This window comes from Grus americana, chromosome 16 (assembly GCF_028858705.1).
Source record: "Grus americana isolate bGruAme1 chromosome 16, bGruAme1.mat, whole genome shotgun sequence".
Taxonomy (NCBI): Eukaryota; Metazoa; Chordata; class Aves; order Gruiformes; family Gruidae; genus Grus; species Grus americana.
The window spans coordinates 5,530,260-5,550,059 of NC_072867.1; the positions used below are offsets into that span (position 1 = coordinate 5,530,260).

The 19,800-nt window shown below is 52.1% G+C and overlaps 1 protein-coding gene across 4 annotated transcripts in view; it reads right to left on the minus strand.

Annotated features, from left to right (window-relative positions):
• Positions 1 to 638: 638 nt before the first annotated feature.
• The window catches only part of MSI1 (musashi RNA binding protein 1), a 31,434-nt gene continuing 12,272 nt past the window's right edge, over positions 639 to 19,800 (minus strand). For 2 of the 4 annotated variants that reach the window (XM_054844598.1, XM_054844600.1), the window contains 9 exons: positions 13,621 to 13,669; positions 11,533 to 11,615; positions 10,782 to 10,899; positions 9,084 to 9,164; positions 7,738 to 7,794; positions 4,738 to 4,806; positions 4,457 to 4,611; positions 3,892 to 3,957; positions 639 to 2,918 (listed from right to left, as the gene is read on the minus strand). In XM_054844598.1, coding sequence (XP_054700573.1) covers positions 3,916 to 3,957; positions 4,457 to 4,611; positions 4,738 to 4,806; positions 7,738 to 7,794; positions 9,084 to 9,164; positions 10,782 to 10,899; positions 11,533 to 11,615; positions 13,621 to 13,669 — 654 coding nt within the window. In that variant the 3' untranslated portion in view covers positions 639 to 2,918; positions 3,892 to 3,915. Of the gene's footprint in view, positions 2,919 to 3,891; positions 3,958 to 4,456; positions 4,612 to 4,737; positions 4,807 to 7,737; positions 7,795 to 9,083; positions 9,165 to 10,781; positions 10,900 to 11,532; positions 11,616 to 11,857; positions 13,670 to 19,800 lie in introns of those variants that run through there. The other 2 variants (XM_054844601.1, XM_054844599.1) reach the window with 2 other exon arrangements.

Consider the following 19,800-nt stretch of genomic DNA (forward strand, 5'->3'; position numbering starts at 1 on the left):
GCACGTGAGCACTACAAGAGTGCCTCATGAGAAAAATCCCAGCAGGGTAAAGAATTTTCCACTGATACTATTTTTTGTTTCCCCCAACCTGTACTGCGTACAAAACTGCTGGTCCTCGGTATGTCCTTGGTATGCTCGTGAGGAGATTCCAACATACAACTGGTTCCTAAACTTAACAGGCTTAAACCTTAGATTATTTTTAAGAATTCTCTATAATGAAGACCTGCTGCATCGGGTTCCCTACCATTTCACTGTTAGAATTCACCTTTTTCTTGTAGTCTTGTCTGTTAAGGACTTTTCTTCCCATCTCCACATTTTACTTTCTTAGATCTAGCCTCCTTGGTCCACCAGTCATTGAATCCAGAGCATCTGAGCCAAACTTTAAGTACCACACTCTCTCCTCCTTTCTTGAACCTACAAATATCTATACAAAACCTCTGCAACAGAGAGACACGATCTTCATTAAAACCAGATCTGCCTCACATTATAAACTGGGCCACTGCCAAAGTCTGGGAGAACACAGAGCCAGAGCCCTGCCTGGGGTTTTAGCCTAATGGCAGGATGCGACTCCTGCCAGGTCCAAGTTGACCTGAAATCTCCATTTGAAAATCTCCCACCCCCAAATAAAGACAGAAAAGGACAGTTTTCAAATAATTTATTAGGAATTTAAAACTGAAATCTGGAAAAAGGGTTACAGGTGTGGAGAGAACATTGGAGTGTAATAACTTACTGGCTTAAAAACACAGCTTTATTTCTTTTTAAAAAAATGCCCACCCTGAAACCGGAGCCCCAGCCTCCAGGCAGTGGCAGCACTGGCCAGAGAGTGAATCACAGCCCAGCAGCAGCACAGCTGGCCTTGGATGTCTGGAGGGGGCACGGAAGCAGTTCAGCGCATATACCAAGAGGGAGGAAAGCGCTGTCCGCAGACCCAAATTTGAAGTATATAGAATAAAAATAAACCCAATAAAATGCAGCTCTTCTTTAATTAGGAAATATTTAAAAAAACAGACATACAGACTCTTGTCTCAGTAACAAAAATTATTGCTTTGTGTTTTCAGTACTGATCTGTTAAGTACCCTCTTACCTAAACAGAACTCTCCAAACACATCGCCCAGGTCAGGACAAGCTCCAGCAGACGGGGCAGGGGTGAAAGAGAAGAAGGGCCCTGTAGGCACTGTGGCCCTCCCAGTCCTTTTCTAAACGCCCCTCTCCCTCACAGGGGCTTAGTTTGGGGGAAGAGAGGGAATGATTCTTAAAACTTAAGATGAAGCTGTTATTTCCCTGGGAAAAGAGTTTGGCTGCATCTTAATAAAAGGCTTAATCACCCCCCTTAACAGGGTCTTTGGTTCACTGAAATCCAGACCCAAACCTGCCCTGTGTACTCCTGCCGGAGGCTTCCCCTGGCAGTGGGCTTGTTAGCAGGGGCCCGGACCGCGCCAGGGGAAGCCCCGGCAGGTTCTGGAGAAGGGACCAGATCACCCACACAGAGGACAACAGACAAATTCCCACAGTCTTCGGAACACAGAGTAAAGCAAACGGGAAGCTGCAATTCTATAAGTCATATAATCCCTGAGAAGCCCTTAACCCGCCCCCAAATCACCACCCTAATGCTTTTCTCCCCTGTTAATGACTCCCCAACCCAGCGCCCTGCCCTTCAGAGAACGACCACCCAAATCTCCCCCTGGCCCTGGCCAACACCCCTTCTGATACCCTCACCTCCGGAGGAGGATCCCCTTTCCCAGGAAACCTTGACGCAAGCAATAGTGTTTGGAGAGTGAATTCCTTTCAAAGTAACCAAGACAAGCAACGGCGGTAAAGCCCTTTACCTAAAGCCAAACCAGACGCTGGCACTACGGAGCCCAGTGATGGAGTCTGTACATCGAGCGATTGGAAGCAGCTTTAACCCGCTCAGCAAAACAGCCGATGGCCGGTACGTTTCACCCCCGCCCCCACCCACCCCCTTTCATCTCATCAGAGGTCTTAAAATCTTACAGTAAAAGGTGTACAAAAAAAGAACGGAGTCCTGTCAGGATTCTGCTGGAGAGTATTGCTCACACTGCGGCACCAAGTCCAGGACCTGGAGCTGCTCCTTGGAGCCAGGCTGCAGGCGGCAGCCAGGTTCAGCTCGCGATATTTACATATTATACAGGAGGAAAAAGAAAACCCCACGTAAAACTAAACCTAGGAAAAAAAAATTCTTTCAGCTGTAAGGATAGTGTTTTTCACTTAGCAAAATATACATTTGTTTTGTTCCATAGCGATGTCCAACATTTTCGGATCCTTGGAGTTTCACACTTTTCAAAGCCTCACATTTACAAAACAGAAACAATTAAAAACAGTTTCTTTAAAAAAAATAGAAATACATCAGTTCCTCTCAGCCTTTGCTCTCTCTGTGTCTCTTTCTTCCCTTCAGAACTGCATTCTTGTTACATACCGTGCTTTAAAAACACTGACGACAACAACAACAGAGTTGAAAATATTCAAAACAGTTTCAAAGCCAAATAAAAATACTCCTCAATAAAAACTACCTAACACAATCACAAAGCCAATTCATAAAATATGTCTACTAGCTCGGGAAAGAGCAAACAACAAAAAGAAGGGGTAGCCCCAAAAAAAGATAAAAAAATAAAATAAAAAAATAAAACTAACAGCTAATAAAATAAATAAAAGAAGAACTGGTGGGCTGGGGGCAGGGAGGGGGGAAGCGTAAACCGTCGGTGGTTAGTATGAAAGCGAGATGATCTCCTTGGGTTCAGTCCAGTGTGGTCTGGTCAAAGGGAGAGATCAGGGCAGGGCGGCAGGAGCCTGGCAGCCAGCCGGCAGTGTGCAGTTTGATTCAAGAAAAAGGTAACCTTGGCTCATCCCCCGAGGCTCACCAGATCCTCCAGCCGCTCTCCTCGGTTAGGTCACTGGGGAATCTGCGGGACACAGCAGGGGAGGGATGGGACAGGATCTAGAACAACCAACAGCTTCTCTCTCGAGGTTTTCTTCCGGTGTGATCCGACAGAAATACACGATACCCAAACTTGCCCCAACACGGACTTGCTCTGCACCTCGCTGGCAGAGTGACAGGGCACGGCAGAGATGCTTCCATCTTTAATGGCAACACGCAGGCCTGCGAAACAAGGCCCCGCACGCCGTGTGGCCTGCCTGCCCGCACCTGTGGCACTTCTGGTTCACAGGAGGCCTGTGACACAGCGGGGTTCGGCTGTTTCTCCAGCACTCAGCTCAGTGCAGCCCTGCCAGGCTGCCATGGGCTCCTGTCTGGCCACTGTTCCCTGCAAGTTTTTGCCCTCCATTTTGAAAAGCTAGGCATTCTTTTATTTTTAATTCTAAGCCAGCTAACTTCAGCCATGTTTGCAAAGTAAACAGAGACCATTCACCAGTTCCCTCTCAGGCCCATCCAAGGACCAGAAACAGAACTGACCAACCTCAGATTTTCCTTCTACCCATCTCCCAGGCAGGAGAGGAAAAACCTTGTTCCCCAGGGACGGTGATCTCAGCAGCAGTGAGAACAACCAGCTGCAAGAGGGGAGGCTTCCCCGGCCACACAGGTGAGCCAAGCTTGTGTCTCAGGCTTGTGTCTCAGGGTTGTGATTCTGGTCAACCCTGCAGACCTTTCCTCTTTCTGTCACTGCTCCCATTTCCTTCCTCTTTGCGTCCAGACACTAAGTGATCTCTCCACAGCACTCCCAGCTAGGGAGCACGAGGTAGGAAGCCAACCTGCCAAGCCTCTGGTGCAAAAGAGAGCCCCAGGCTGGCCGCAGGACCCCTCCCGCAGGCTGGGGAACCTCACAGCGGCATCCACAGCTCCTGCTGAGAGCCCAAGCACAGGGGCCAGCTCAGAACTTCACTCCTCTCATTACCCGTTCCTGTTCGAAGCTGTCTTACCTCCTACCTCCTTGGTCCCCAGCTTCAGTGATACCCATTGGTAAAAGCTGTTGCAATCAAGGGACCCTGCGAAGAAAGAGTTAAAACCCAACTCTTAAGCAAACAAAAGAAAAGTGAAGGAGAATTACTACTACAACAAATTCAGTCATGGCTCAGATGCTGGGAAAGCTGGTTTCAGTTGGAGGTGCCAGGTCTAAAGAGCACATCGCCCTGCAGGACACTGCGTCAGAGCTGAGACAGGCTCTTGCAAAGTCTGAGCCAGACCAGGGAAAGGTATGGACATCAGGACCTCGCGTGGTGGTCAGGGAGAGCCAGCAGAGCCCAGGAATGCGGGCTCTAAGTGCATTGCTGCATCCTGCACCATCCATCTGCGGTCTGGGGCTCAGCGGTGGCATGACAGATGCTGTGGCAGGTGGCATTTCTTAACCAGAAAGCAAGCTGCGGGCTGAGAGGGGGCTGCCCACCGCTGCTCACCTCCATCACCACATGGAGACGCAGCCCCTTCCCCTGGCCGTGCCACTCTCCATCTTCCTCCCCCGTGCAGAGCCCGACAGGGAACACTCACCCCTAGGCTGTGGCCGAAGCCGGTGCTCGGGGCTGGACTGGCAGCGCTGATGTAACTGCTGACCCCTGAGTCCTGGTTGGCGGCTCCGTAAAGCTCTGCCATCGGCCCAGGGCTGGTGGTGCCCAGAAATCCACCGGTGCGACTCGGGGTGGAACCTACAGGAGGCAGCAAAACTACAGAGTGAAGATCCCAAAAATGCAACCCCATCCCACCCCCCTCCCTGCACCCCGTCGCAAACCTCAGTGACAGGACACCGCACTGGGGAGGAAAGTGGCAGTTACCTGTCCCTCGCACCACGGCTGCCGCAGCCGCTGCTGCCGCCATCGGTCCATACGCAGTGAGAGGGATTGCTGGAAAAGAAGGAACAGGCATCTCAGGGGCGTTGTGGCTACATGGGAAACTCCTCAACAGGAGCCTTCATTTCCTGCTGCAAAACACCAGGCCCACGCAGATGTATCAGCTTTGTGCATCACACAGGACATGCAAGGATGACAACAGGGGATTGCACAGCCCAGCATTTATTGGTATCTTTTTGCACAGCAAATGTCTGGGGGAACTCACTAGCCAGGCTCTGCTAAGCCCACAGCCTGGAGCAGCTGAGGCCATGACGTGGAAGAGCTGGACCAAAAGTGGGCAATTTCAGACATATCCTGTCGCTACTTAACTTGCAGGATGCAGTTAATGTGAAGCTACAGTCCAGATTTTGGCTGTAAATGTGGAGAAACGCAGCAGCTGGCAGCTCAGCGTCCTGAGGCTCAGCCCCTCCTCTCTCTCCCTTGGTACTATTCTTGAATAACAATTTAATGGCCTCTTTCTCCCTATTTCTCTACTCTGCTCAAGACACACCATCCTCCTCGCTGCGAGTTTTGCTTCTGAACTGCTCAACCCCTTGCCGTTCATCGTAGAAGAGCAGGAAACATACACCTAGGGAGCAGGAACTAGAAATGGCTTAATTAAAACAGTAAGTCTTAATTTATATGTAGCAGTTCTAATTCCCAACTCTATTGCCACAGGCATTCAGCCCTCGGGGCAGGAGGCATCTAGCCAGTATGTTTCTCTTTGCCCTTAAAATGACTGGGTCAGCATTTCATGCTTGAATGTGAAATTCACTGTGATTCTGTTTAGAGCACCATAAAAAGAGGTCAGAACAAATCAATCGCGTTAAGGCTAAAACCCAGACTAGCTTATAAGGGAATATTTAGTAGCAGGCACCAGCCTGTTTCAAGCAAACGTCATATGAGGCTTATATCTGGGTTAGCCGCTCATTACAGGCCCTGGGCCAACGTGAGCATGTTGCTGCTTCGCATCACCCCCAAAGATGCTGTTCCAGGGAGGAAAGGCTGCTGGCAGCCACCCTCCTGCCTCACCATTGCTTCAAGTCCCTAGCACGCAACTGAATGAATGCAGATTTACTGAGAATGGAGGCCAGGTCTTCTCAAAAAGCCTCCAGTTCTTTTTCCAGGAAAAACCCTTCTTGTTTTTGCAGTCGATCTACTGAGACACCGGGTTTGTGCTGTGATGACAAAGCACCTGCACGTTAGCTCCCTGCGTGCTGGAGCAATCATCCCTGCTTGTGCCATCCCCTCATCTCAGTTCCACTTGCCAAGCCCACAAAGCGCAGCCCATTTATGCACACGCATCCACTTGAAGGCACAAGGGCCCTCGAGCACTGCACAGCTCGCTGGGCCTTTGTAGGAAGGAAGGGGGCCCTGCCCTTCGTGGGACCAACTCCAGCCTATACATGGGAATTGCAGCTCTTGGCCTAGCCAAGCGGCTGCACAGTGACTGTTTAACAGTAGGTAAGCGTAACGGGAAGGGAAGAATGCCATGATCCCCAGCTGGTACTTCAGCGAGACACTCAGGACTGTAAGCTAACGTGGCACCCAGCCAGGACAGCAGCATTAATAACTTCTTGTTGTACAGAGCCCTGGTGCACCCCAGCCGCTCGTGACAGCCAGGCCCCTCCGCTAGGAAAAGGCACAGTGCAGCCGGGGGCAGACCTCGGAGGGAAAAGCACTTTTGCCAAGTAACCAACGTTCCTCTACAAATTTTACAGATTTTGCTGAAAAACACACATGTGAATACACGCCGGACTCACATCTCCTTTGCTTAGCAACCAAAAGGCTCAGAGGTGGGTGGTCAGGTGCTTATGCAGTTGTATACGTGGTGTCAGGGAAGGGTTTTATTAAGAGGGAGCTAGTATTTGGTGTCCCCCTACCTCCCTCAGGGCAGTTTGTTCATTGGTGGCTGCCAACCTCAGCATCCTCAGGAACAGAGACTCCCTGAGGATCAAGATGGTTCCATGCCACAGAACCCCCCTTTCAAGCCTGTTTGTACTGATGATTCCAGGAGAGCTTCCCAGGAAGCTTTCTCCCACTCCCACTGCAGAGAGATTCAAACCCTGAAACAGGTGGAGGCAAGGAAGCGCTGGGGAGGAGGAACACCACGGAAATGAGATGGCACACGGGGAGCAGGGTGCTACAGAAAGCTGCTTTTCTACGACAGAAACCATGGACACAACAGAGCTGGGGAAAACATGGCCATGGAAGGGAGAGTAGACAGAAGGAGCGTCACCTAGAGAGAAAACACTGCACACAACCCAGGGGCTGAGGATCCAGAGGGTATTTGCATTGTGAGGACACTGAGCCAGGACTAGTCTCTGGAGAATTGTCCTCTGCCCCCGTTGCATTCCACAGTTCCCTACAAGCACTGCAGGTCTTTACTGTGGAATCCCACCATGCTCGCTTCTGCCTGGGAAGCCTGTGTGGGAGTAGCTGGGGAGCTGCACCACCTGGAGTGGGGAGAGCATTCCCTGCAGCCCCTCCTGCACAGGGAAATGGGATTATTCGAGCCACCAGGAGTGCCCCCGCACCCTCTCCCTCCTCCCAGCACTCCAAATCTCATCCTTGCAGGTTAAGGTTAAGGTCATTTGTAGACCTTTGAGAAGTCACCCTGCTCTCTACAGTTTTCCATATCTGGTTTACACCCAGCCTGGGGCAAGGAGCTAAAAATGAGGCAAGCAGCAGGAAACACCATCTAAGGATTACATGCCTTCGTTTGGTATGACCTGCATTGCCCTTCTCAGAGGCAATACACATGGCTCTGATTGCCTCTCCATCTTTCCAGCCCCAGCTTTGGATGGAGCTCGTACAGATGGAAGAGGAAATAAAGAACATTTCCAGTCTAACTGCACCAGGCTGTGGAGCAGGACACCACTGGAATAGCCCAAAGCCCCCTTCTCCCCTTCCAGCTTGTGAGTGTAGGAAATGAGCGGGACTGACCTGTGAGCTCAGGGAGGACGGGGGCACTCGGGAGAGGGGTCCGCTCTACACGGAACTCTAAAAACGAAATGCAAGACAGCTTAGGAACTCGTCAAATGCCCCGAGGGAGACCCCGCAGAGAGACAGCAGCCAGGGTCTGCTGGGGGAGCAGCCTGCAGCCAGACTGTGACCAGACCAGTGTCTTCTTTAAACTAATTTATAACTGGTGCTGAAAGGTGCTGGACTCCTGCCCTGGAGACTGAAAGGATCCATTTATCCTTAGAATAAATATGGCCAAGGCAGGGCAAGTGCAAGCTACACTGTGCAGCCTCAGGTCTGCCTCGGAGCACTGCTCTGTGACGCATCCATCGAATCTGACCTCTCGGCTGCAATGCTGGTGGGTGCTCAGTATGTGCCACACTCACGTGGGTGTGGGTTTACAGTGAGGCACTTGAAGCCACTGCAACTGAGACCCATAAACTGGAGTCACAGAGAGCTTCCAGAGTGCTAGGAGGCAACAGCAACTTTCAGCCACAGTCAGCCTGGGCTCGTCTCAGGCGAAGAGGAAACTCCCCATTCCCAGCCCCTAGCATCAAGACTTCATATATAAACCATCACACTGAGGAATGGAGTAAGGAAGGGATGCTCGGAGTTGCCACTTCTCTAGAAAATAGCAAGACAGCCTTTTCTCCAACTGTGCTCTGCCTTGTTCCCCTGCCTTGCTGAGAACGGGAGGGAGAAGAGGCCCCAGAAAGCTCTGAGCAGCTGCGGCACAGCAGGTTTCAGCCATTGATCGCAGAGTCCATGTTCTGAGCACATGGCGGGGTTGGGAGCTTGAAACCACCCAGTTTGCGGGAAAACTGCAACCCACCGCCCCAGCAGATGTTTTCCGGAGGCTGTGAGTGGTCCAGGCGCTTACACAACCATAGCGTTACAGGCGCCTGCGTTTCGGGTGCCTAGGAGTTCCCTGACCCACGGAAAGGCACGTTTTAAAATCCTGTGCTACTTTCAGAGCAGTGGCAACTCTGGTAAAGAGAGACAGACACACACAAAGGCAGCAAGACAGGCAGAGCTGCAGGGGCCCTTCTGTGTCACAGCAGCAGCCCTATGGAGGAGGCTAACATAAAGGGCAGCAGAGCAGCCTTGGGCTTTTCCTGCCACTGGAGTGCAAGGATAATCCTAATGAAGGACAGGCTGTTCCCACCTATTCCGGGGCTTCACCCCTCCCCCTTCCACATCCGTCTCCAATTTAAAGAAAGACCAAACGGGGGAAAGGGTGAAAGGGGCAGAGCCTGGGTCACGGATCATGCCAGGGACTCCCATCACCTGAAGGCAGACCAAAAAACCAAGCAGGGAGCACCACTCACCAGGGAACTGGTAAGTGTAGCCAGGTGCAATGCCAGTGTAACTTCGACTCGCGTAGGTGGCAGCTTGGAAACCAGGATAACCTGGGGGAAGAGAAAAGGACTCTGTTACTGCAAGCTTGCAGGGTCCACGTCTTCAGTGCCTGGCTGCTCACGAGCAGCGTGACCATTAGTGTTAGAACGCACAAATATGGCCAATAGCAGAAACCCCAGGAAACTGCTGTGCAGAGTCTGCACACATGCAAGTCTGCAGAAGAGTTTTAGCAGGCCCATGTAATTTTTTCCTCACTCTGAACATGTAAGGATACAGAGTTTTCCTTCTCAGTAACTCACGGCTCTGCAGACTGAGGCTTTCTGATGCATCAGCTGGATTTACAAACTGAAGATGATCAGGGAGGTGGGGGCATTTGAACAGCTGAATAGCTCCTAGTGCAAAAGCAACTCAAAGTGCTGGCGAATGCAGGCAGAACACTTCTTCCTGGCACTGGGCAGGAGGACACTTCCTGCCGTTCCCCAGGAAGCTGACCACCTATCCAGAACAAGCCTGTGAGAACGCAGGGCACTGACTCAGAGATGAATATTTGATTTGAGATCTCCCAAGACATGACTACATGGATTTCCCGGTGACTCAGCTTGAGCCTTGCTGCTTTAAAATTCAGATGACTTAGAAAAGGCAAAACCCAAACCCACAGGCTGGAGATTTATTTTTCCTTCAGTAAGTCAAGTGAAAACATTGGGGAAAAAAATGCCCTTTTTGGAGTTTTGTTCATTCACTAACTGCTATTCGGCAGGCTTAGCAAGTAGATCCAGGCTGAGCACACCCTGCCCAACAACACCAGTGATGATCCTGAGCAAACAGTGCGCTCTTGGGTCAGCTCAAGCCTGGCTAGAACAAACGTGGGGAGGGAGAGAAGCCAGGAATAGCACCTGCGCTGGAAGGATCATGCTTGACTCTTAGCTCCAGGCATGAGGGTTTACAGACCTGGAAGTGGGGGCTACAAAGGACTTTTTTCTTTTTTTAATCTTTTTTCTGAACACATTTGCCTTAGAACCATTGATAGAAATGAAACCCAGTCTGCTTGTCAGCAATTTCTCCTTACAAGACAGTCCCATGATAAGTGTATGGTTTTCCTTGCAATACTGGATACTCGCTGTCCCCGAGAGGGAGGGAACAAAGTGAGACCAAGCTTAACTAGAACTTTAAGGGCATTTTTATAGTCTTTAAATAGCAGTGAGGATATTTACATGGACCACTGTTTCAAGTGGAAGCTTGGGGGCTCTTTAATCAACTAATTCATCAGAAAGCCTGTAGAAATGTGGAAGGAAGATGCGTGGGCAGATTGTTCCACACTCGGTTCAGCTATGCAGTTACATCCTATTCCATGAGAGGCATTAAAGAATTACAGTCTATATGCTACGCAGGACCGTTAAATGAGTTGCAGAGGGCCAGAGCTGCCCAGCACATGGCTGCGCCCGGCCAGCTCCGGCTGTCGCAGGGCAGCAGTGACAAGTTTGCAGTTTTTCCAGGTGCCACCAGAGGGCAAGTTGTGATCACAAACAGGTCCCGGTGCCCACCCAGCGTCCCCAGCCTTGCACCAGGGAGAGCTGCCCTTGGCCGCACTGCCCGCTCTCAAAATAAAACCTCTAAGCTGCTGCCTGGCACGACTGGGAGCTGGGGAGGAGATCCGTCCTTGGGCTTACCCAGCATGCCGATCCCAAGCATGAAGGCATCCATCCCATAAGGCATGACTCGGGACCGCCCTCGTGCCGAGCCCGTTGGGGACATCACCTCCTTCGGCTGGGCTTTTTTACACTCCACCTGCCACAAGAACGTTAAGGATCAGGCTCAGCTGCCACCAGCACAGAGCAGTGCCACAGAGCACAGGCAGCGCCCCGGCTGCGGGCCAGACAGGGCTGCCAGCTGTGACAGCACTCCCCAGCCCTGGCCACCGCCACCAGCCTGTCCCGCTGTCCTTCCCTAGCATCCCTGCCTCTGGCCTGCATGCTGCCAGCCTTCCCCGTCACTCTGCAGCCACCACAGGCAACGGGGAGCTCAAACTCCCTTTGCTTTTCTCCTCCCTTGATGCTCTGCCTTGCGCTGCACCAGGGCCTCAAAGTTGAATTTTCCTTGTGTTTGAATAAAGGTAAAACCTGCCCTGTACCAGGCTGCTAAGAGGTTTCATGTAACTTTGAAATCTCCAAGTACTGCACATTTCCTTGTTAAGAGTTAGCTCTTCTCCTTGAAAGCTCAGTATCATGCTGGTTCACCTCCACAATGAGAGATTCTTTCCCAGATTGGCTGCTGTGATTTTGGGGAAAAGACTCAATCCAATTCCCCACTGCAGAGGAAAGTGTCGGGATCCAAGTGCCTCCCACCCTGCCCCTGTGCCACTGCCCCACTCTATCCCATACCTCTGTCCCTTCTCCCCCAGGTTCTGCCCCAGACACTCACCATTTTGTTGTTGATCTCGTGGAAGTGGATTTCACACACTTTTTCTACAATGTCTTCACTTTCAAATGTGACAAACCCAAACCCTGAAGAAAAGGCAAAACTCCTTGATCAGGTCAGAGCTCTGTGCAGTATGCACCTGCTACCCACATCCTTTTATTGGCAGAAGGACAGTACAATCAGCCCTTTCTAAAACAGCTGTCACTCATCTTCCCTCTCCAGCAAATCCTGCTTTTATGCACAAGAATAGGACTGTCCCCTTACAGACTCCCCTTTCCTCATCCTTTACTTCCCACCCTCTCTGAACCCAACTACTCTAAAAACCAAGTTTGTTTTTTTTTTTTAAAACTTTCCTATTTGCAAGGCAAACCACATGGCTGATAATGCTGGGGAAGATCCCGGCAGACGCTCACACAAAGAGAGTCGGTGGAGAAATGAACAGCTGCTTGCCAGGACATCACCATCCTGGCTAAACACACCCCACCAGCAATAACACGCTGCACGTTTCCTCTTCAGTCACCGGTCATAAAGCCTTGTATAAGCAGGCAAGTATCAGCAATGCAGTTGTACAGAGCAAGACAGATACACACGAGCAAAGAGATTTGCAAAGCTTCACCAAAGTAAGGTTAGTATCTGCGGTAAGACAGGACAGGATGTTCCTGGCCCCTGGCCCACACTCACACCTCCTTTCACTCACCAACCCCTTTGCTGACAGTTTTGGCAAAGACTAGCTTGGGTGGGCAGACTAAACTCCTCTCAGCTGACTGTAGCCACTTCCGGAAAACTGAGGCAGGTGGGAGGATGTCTTTAAGCTTGCCTTACAAGCAAACTAGGATTAAGCAAAGCTTTCCGCTTTCCAAAACCAGCCAATTCCATGGTGCTTTAAAATAACTTCTAAAAACACACAGGGAATCGCTGCCCAGAACCCCACTTTTTCTCCATACTGCCAGAAAAGTCTCCGTGAGCTCGTCCGTCTGTCTGTGCTCAGGTAGTTTCACACCATTCACCTCAACACACACGAGCAGAGGAGTTCGGGAATTCAAGAGCAACACCTCGATGCCAAAACCAGTCCTGAGCCCCATAAGACCCCCACCAGGTCTGCTGTGCCCTGGGCAGAGCCCCACACTGCCAACATGGCAGCTGGCAGCTCTCCCTGCTCCTTCTGAAATGCCCAACAACTCTTTAATTGGCCTAGTGACAGGGAGACATCCATGGAGGAACAGGGGTTAACACTTCTTCCCTTTCAAGATGAAGCTGAACATCCTAGGCCAGGCAACCAGAATAGATTTAATGGTTTTAGAAAAAAGCAAAAACCTGAAGGGCACACAGTGGAGCAAGAATAGAAGGGAGCATTCCCTTGCTGCTCTGGGGGCAGAGGTGCTTGGAAGTGCTTCAAACAACACACAGACATGAGAGTGGCCCAGCATAGGGCTGTTACTGGCCTTGATTTGGAAGACACTGAAGCTAAGTTTGCAGGTTAAGTTGTTGCCAAAAAATCTCTTGAGCTGGTGCAATGCTGGCTAGTGTCAAGCCCTGCCACGCACTGGGGCAGTCGATCTGAAGGCTTGCTGGGAGACCAGCAGGCAGGGACGCCCATGGGTGGGCTGGGTCCGGACACACAAATATTACAGCCTTGCTCCCATCCTGTAACCAGACTCCACCAGCAAGACTCAGGTAAGAAAAGGTGACCTGGGAGCACAAGCGGGCTCAGAGCCGAGGAAGGGGCGAGAGGCAGGCACTCTTCAGGCTCTCGTGTCAGCTTTCCCGGAGCTCGGATTACTCGGGACAAGGTAAGACACACACTGCGGGCTGGAGCCATGGAGGTAAGCGGGCAGGGGAGGGGGCCGCCTCCTCTCACATATCTGCAACTCGGCGAGTTTACAGCACAGGAAACGCACTGGACAAAAGCTCTCTGTGCTGCAAGGGACGCTGGTAAAGGATGCAGATGCAAAAGGATGGGGTGACTGGAGGCAAGATAAAGAGCAGCTGCGACCCGCATGCCCTGCTGCTGGGATACTAACCCCTCCCTATGCAAGGCAGGAGGCAAACCCTCCGCAGTTCCCTCTGCTACGGCCAGAAGACCACTCTCACCTCGGTGTCGATTGGTTGTCTTGTCGAACATCAGCATCGCATCGTCCACCTGCAAACAGAAGAGCTCCTGATCAGATTATTGCCGTTGCCAAGAGCATCCTCCAACACATTTGCGCAGAGGTTCCCGGACCTCCCCAAACCAGAAGGGATCAAGATGAGACCTCCCATCCCCAAGAAGGAAACAGTGTGTGCAGACACACATCAGCTACCACACCAGACACGTCCCCGAGTCACAACCCAGCACGGTCCCCCCACCAGCCCAGGGCAGGTGCTGCTGGGCTGAGCCCCCTCGGCCCGGCCCCTGGCATCAAGCGACCCCGATTGTTTGCCTGCGGCTCCAGCCGGGGGGCAAGGAGCAGGGAAGGCATTGTTCCCAAATCCCAGCCTCAAAGGAGAAGAGAATTAAAGGGGGGGGAGAGAAGCAAAGCTGGAGAGGGGAGAGGAATAAGGGGCCTCCCAGCGACAGGGGAAGCGGAGGCCTCAGACAACAGAGCCTGCCTGGGAAAGCTGGGAAGCACCCCCGCCCCCACCCCAGAGGAGCCTTTCCTCTAAGTGAGGTTTCCCACTGCTGGAGGCTGTAATTAGAGCAAATTTACTGCAAGGCCTGAGCAGGGCTGCCTTCCCGGGGGGAGGGGCGGCCAGATCCCATCCCCCAGCCTGCCTGGGGCTGCTCTCCTCCCTGGCGAGCACATCACCGCCTGGTGCCACTTTTCCCCCCATCTTCCCGCTGGGTGTTGCCTTGCAGAGCCGCATCTGCACCGCTCCCCAGGTCAGGCTGAGCAGGGTTAAAAAATACACTTCAATCCCCTCCGTGTAAGCCCCAGTGTAAACCTGTCCCACTGACCCATCCCTCCTCTCTAATACCACTGCCTTAATCCGATTATGAAACTGGACATGCAAGCGCTCAGGGGAGGCGGCAGCAGTCTCCGGCCAGCAGCTGCCCCAGCCCTCCTCCTCCTCCTCCATGCGAGACAGGCGCTCCCCGAGCAGCAAGCCCTGTGTGCCCCCGACTCCGTGGAAGGATTACTCCCTTGCCTTGTCCCTTGGAAGCATCTGCATTGCTGCCTTCTCCGGAACAGCCTGTCAGTGAGGGCAAAGCGCTGCCCGTGTCCCAGCGCAGGCAGCTACTGGCTTCACCCATAGAGAGCCCACAGCCCCCGTCAGGGAAGGGAGAGGGCTCCTAGCCTCAGCCCCTCCAGGACACAGCTCCACCTCAGTGCCACAAGGATTGAAGGAGCCCTTGCCAACGTTGCCAGTGCCACCATGAGCAGACAGAGGTCATCCTTGATGCCCTTGGGCTTGTCCAACACGTCCACCCCACAAGAGCCAGGTGACAACAGACAACCCCCGTTCATCCCATGCTCTTCCCATCCCAGCTCAGACTCCCTCGGCCAAGTCAACAAACACCTGAGAAATGTGCCAGGCATCCAGAAGGAGCCATGGGAGACGTAAGACTTCACACGGACCCAAAGCAACTCCTCAGCAGCTCCCCAAGGCAGAGCTTGGGAGCTGACAGCAGCTCCCCAAGACAGAGCTTGGGAGCTGACAGCAGCTCATCACACTGCCATTCCCCGTCTCCGCTCACTCCTGCCCCTGTACCATTTCCCTTCACGGTGCCAGCACAACTGTGACATGCTGGGGGGAAACCTGATGTGGCTAAAAATTATTTCAAGAAGTTTTACTGTCTTTGTTTGCTTTTTAAGCTAGATCCATTCCAGTTCTCAGAAAGGCTGGGGACATAGCTGTCCTCCTCCCCAGTAAACAATGGGAGAAAGCTGTGTCAATGGCACTCTGCGGCAGTGCCGCTCCTGAAGACTTCAACTCGGGTAGCTGGAGCCCACAAACCCATCATGACTGAGAGATGGGCATGAGAAAGAAAAACCTAGCACGGACAAGCACAGCCCAGCTGCTGACTTACTCCGTCCAACCAGTCCCAGCAACAACACCTTCTTCCCAGAGCCTGGAAAGCAGTAGCAGCTGTGAGTGGCAAAGCCCAGTGCACGTCCACACACAAAACCACCTCAGAGCAACGTCCTGGGCAACAGCCGGGTGCTCCTGCAGTGCTCAAGCACTCAGAGCCAGGAGACATGCAACTGCTTCATCCCAAACCACACTCCATAGGCCTAGAAAAAGCTGCAGCCTTCCTCCATCTGAGCCTTTTTCCAAGTTTCTGCCAGTGCTTTGAGATCAGATGCCTACCCGCAACCCCAAAATGTACTCATCTTGCAAAAACATATTGACAATAACACATATTTTCTATTTGAAAGCTGTTTCCTGCCATGAACTAAATGTAAGATAGACAGATATCTATGTGTATATACACACAAGTGAAATAGTCTTACCCTAATCACTCAAGTCTAGGGCCCCAGCTATAGCTACAACTAGTGTATTATATTGCCAGCAAAACCTATACATGAGCATCTTCTCATCTCCTTCCAAGGCAACAAGTGAGATGAGTTGGGTGGTCTCAGACAGCACACAGCCAGTGCCATGAGGTAAAGCAGGGCCCTGCAACCTGGAGGGGGTGCAGAGGCAGTGCTGGAGCCTACGAAGGCCAGCAGGATGGGCTGCAGACCAAAGCACCCTGTGGAGCCAGGAGAAAGGCCTCACCTGCATCCACAGGGAGTGGCCATTTCCAGAGCCATGGGGTCCAGCCTCATGCCAGATCCCTCCTAGCTCTTGCCATCACCTCCCCTACTCTGGAGCTAGGTGAGAGGATGGAAACTGGCTGCCTCAACTCACAGGACTCCCTGAGGCCCAGCACTACCCAAACACCCAGGCAGACCCTCACACGAAGCGAAGGGATGGACATGGGAATCCAATGAAGGCCTGACCCTGGCTACCCCAGGCAGGGGACAAGCCGGCTCCACACCGACCCCGCAGCCACAACCAGGCACGAGTAGCAGCCCCACGGCGGGCACTTATTGTGGCAGCAAACCGATACACACCCCTCCCGTTCCACCGCCGCCGCCACCGTCGCTCCGGGCCTTTCCCGGCTGGGCCGCGCCGGGCCCCAACAAAGGCGGCCGCCGGCGGGGCCGTCACCACGGCAACGCGGCCGCCAATAGCAGCTGCCGCCCGGATTAGCGCCGCGCACAAAGCCGCCCCGCTGCGCCCGCCCCGCCAGCGGCGGCGCCCTCACACAGATCGTAGCCTGTGATGGTCTGCGGGAGGGCACCGGCCGGGGGGGCCCCCCGGCCGGTGCCCTTCCGCAGACCATCACAGGCAAACCACCATCGTACACAAGGCATTCATACCTCAAGGAGAAAGGTTTCACAGCGAGACCCCCTCCTGCATCGACTTTGTCCCCTTCCCGGTCCTGCTTCTGACGGGACAGAGGTGCCGCCATCTTGCCTCACCCCACATACACACCCCCTGAGGGAAGGAGCAGGCCCGGGCTGAGGCGGGTTGTGAGGGAGCATCAGGCTGCGAGGGACTGAGGGGACACGGAGGCAGGGCTGTGGAGAGGGATGGCGGGGGGGGGGGATACAGGTGCTTGGGAACAGTGGTGGGAAGGGGGTCTGGGCCCTCCAGAGGAACAGGAGTGGAGGTGGTGGCTCCAGCCAGTTCCCGATGGACAGCAGAGACAAAACAGGTCAACTACCCAAGAAATGGATGGAGAAGTGCATGGAAAATAGCACTTAAGAGTTTCAGAAACAGCCCTAAGTTCATTTTTAATAGGGTGTGGAAATAATCTATGATCATAACTGTACTTTTAACAAAGGCCTTTTTGCTGGGTGAATTGTCTTTCTCCCCATTCTCTCTCCCCCCCCTTAAATAAATATTTGTTTCAATTCTTTAAACATAGTCAAAGAAGCAGATCACTTTACTAGAAAACTGTTTAGCTTAGTGGTCAAGGCTCTCTCCCAGGGAAGTTTTTAACTTGCTGGTCCAGGCTGCAGTGATCCAACATTTGAGGTTAGAAGTTCAAGGTTTGTTAATTTTGAGGAATGATGTCTCTCCCCATGTTTAGCCACTAGGGTCAAAAATATCAAGGAAAAAAGAGGGGGTCCCAAGAGCAGTGACTCTTGTCCTCTAGCTGTGTCCTTCCCAAGGAACCCTACCGCAGGAGAAAACTTCTTTGGCAGGTACTTGGCAGTTCAGGGGTAGGTACGACACCCCCAAGCCTTAAACCCAAGCTATCTAACATCCCCCCTCTGAATCCTGTCTCAAATGGCTCTCTCCAGCTTTGGAAAACCAAACAGGAGCGGCAGAAAGAGAAAGGTTTTGGCTCAGTGGAGGTAGCACATTCAGAAAGTGAAAACAGGTTTGTCCCTGGGCAGGAAGCTCTTCTAATCCGCGATGGATTTGCCACTGCCAAGATCTGCAGGAGGGCGGCAAGCAGCACCCTCCCAAGAGGAGACAGGCCCTCTCAAACCAGCACCTGGTTTTGATGAGAGCAGCGTGGTGGTGACAGGAAGGGAAAGTGACAGTCACAGGTTTCACAGAGAGACTCTCCACCACAGCAGCCTTCAGCCCAGCCAAAGCATTCAGGTGCACAAATATGAGGCATTTCATACCAAAACGGAACACAGTATGATCCACCTGGCCTTGGCCAAAAGGCCTGATTTTTTTTTTTTTCTTCAATGGCTTAGTCCCACTCTAATATCTTTCAATCTTCCTGAGACAGTCATAGGTGTCTGCAAAGGAGGAAGCCAACGACAGCCCCATGCAGATTGAAAAAATACTAATAAAATTTCCAACACAAGTTTGGTGAGAAATGTTGGATGCACTTCCACATGGGCAGATCTTGAAGACAGTTGTAAACACTCAAGCAAAAGCTTTGCCGAAACACACATCTTCCACCTGAACAGCAACTAACGATGGTTTGGCTGGTCCTAGAAGGAACCACGGCAACATAGTGGTACAAAAATCAGGCAGAAGAATAATAGCTGCCAAGTCGGCTTCCACACCGGGAACCAAAACCAAAACAATCTAGAAATGCCTTGGCCATCAGCAACCCTGCAAGGTTCCCCTGGCTGCTCAAATAGGACAGGGCAGTTCTGGGGAGAAGGATGCACGGACCCTCAGCCCAGCTCCAGGAACAGGCGTGCTGCACCCACACGGCACCAGGAGCACCCTTCTTCCCCGCTCCGCAGAGCTGTTCTCAAAACTCTGGGAATGAGACTCGGACGAGGGACAGAGCCTGCTCCATGCCACAGGTGAGTGGGACAGCCTGTCCAGGTGTTCCTGCCCACTCTCACACCGTGGGCACCTGGCAAATATCAAATGAACCACTGAATGACCATTGCTGCTACAGTGTTTTTGGCTATCTGCCTACCAGATGCGGAGCACAGAGAACCCTTTGTTCCAGTGGCATTGTTACCACAAGCCAAACTGCCTACTGCCGCAAGAGAGGTGATCAGATTCCCCTTCTCCTCCCCTCCCCATCTGTTCATTGCAACCATGTTACATGTGAGAATTTGCATAAATTGCCCTCTGATCTGTGGAAGAAAATCCAAAATCCAGTTTGGAAATCCACAGCAGGTTGACAAGTAGCTTTGATCCCCGAAACTTCCAGAGAGCGGCAGATTAAGGATTAATTAATTAACATTCTCCCGATCAAAAGTGAGGGAAATCATGCCCACCATGAGCACAGGAACAAGTCTTCCTATAAAGATATTCCCCATCAGTATCTGAAGGTTCTCCAATTAGTCAGCAGGGAAAACTCATTTCATATACCCAAGTCAACCACACCATTTTTCTGGCAGGTGTACATGAATATGCATTTATGACAGACACAAACTCTCATCAAATCCAGCGCCTCCTATACTGTGGTTTTCTCTTGGTCGGTACAGGACAAGAGTTGCTGCCCAAGTGAGATCTCAGAACCCATCTGAGGCAAACGGTCCAGAATTTGGACAGTGTATTAGATGGCAGCCTAAAGGTCAGAATCGCCCTCGGACCTCAGCAGATCTTTTTTCTTGTTTGCTTCCAGGATATTTTTAGAGAGCAGATCTCTCTCCGGGCACGATCTGCCTCACAGAGAGGCTGAGCTTTCGTGACCGACTCATCCACACACGCAGATCACCTGTGGGCCCATGGAGAGATGCAGACTGTTTTTAAGCACTTTTCAAGCACCCTTGGAGCCACAGCTGATTAGTGAGTCATGCAAAGACATCATTGTGAGTATACTTCTTGAACTTCTGCTTCACAAAATGCAAAAGCACACAAGAAAAC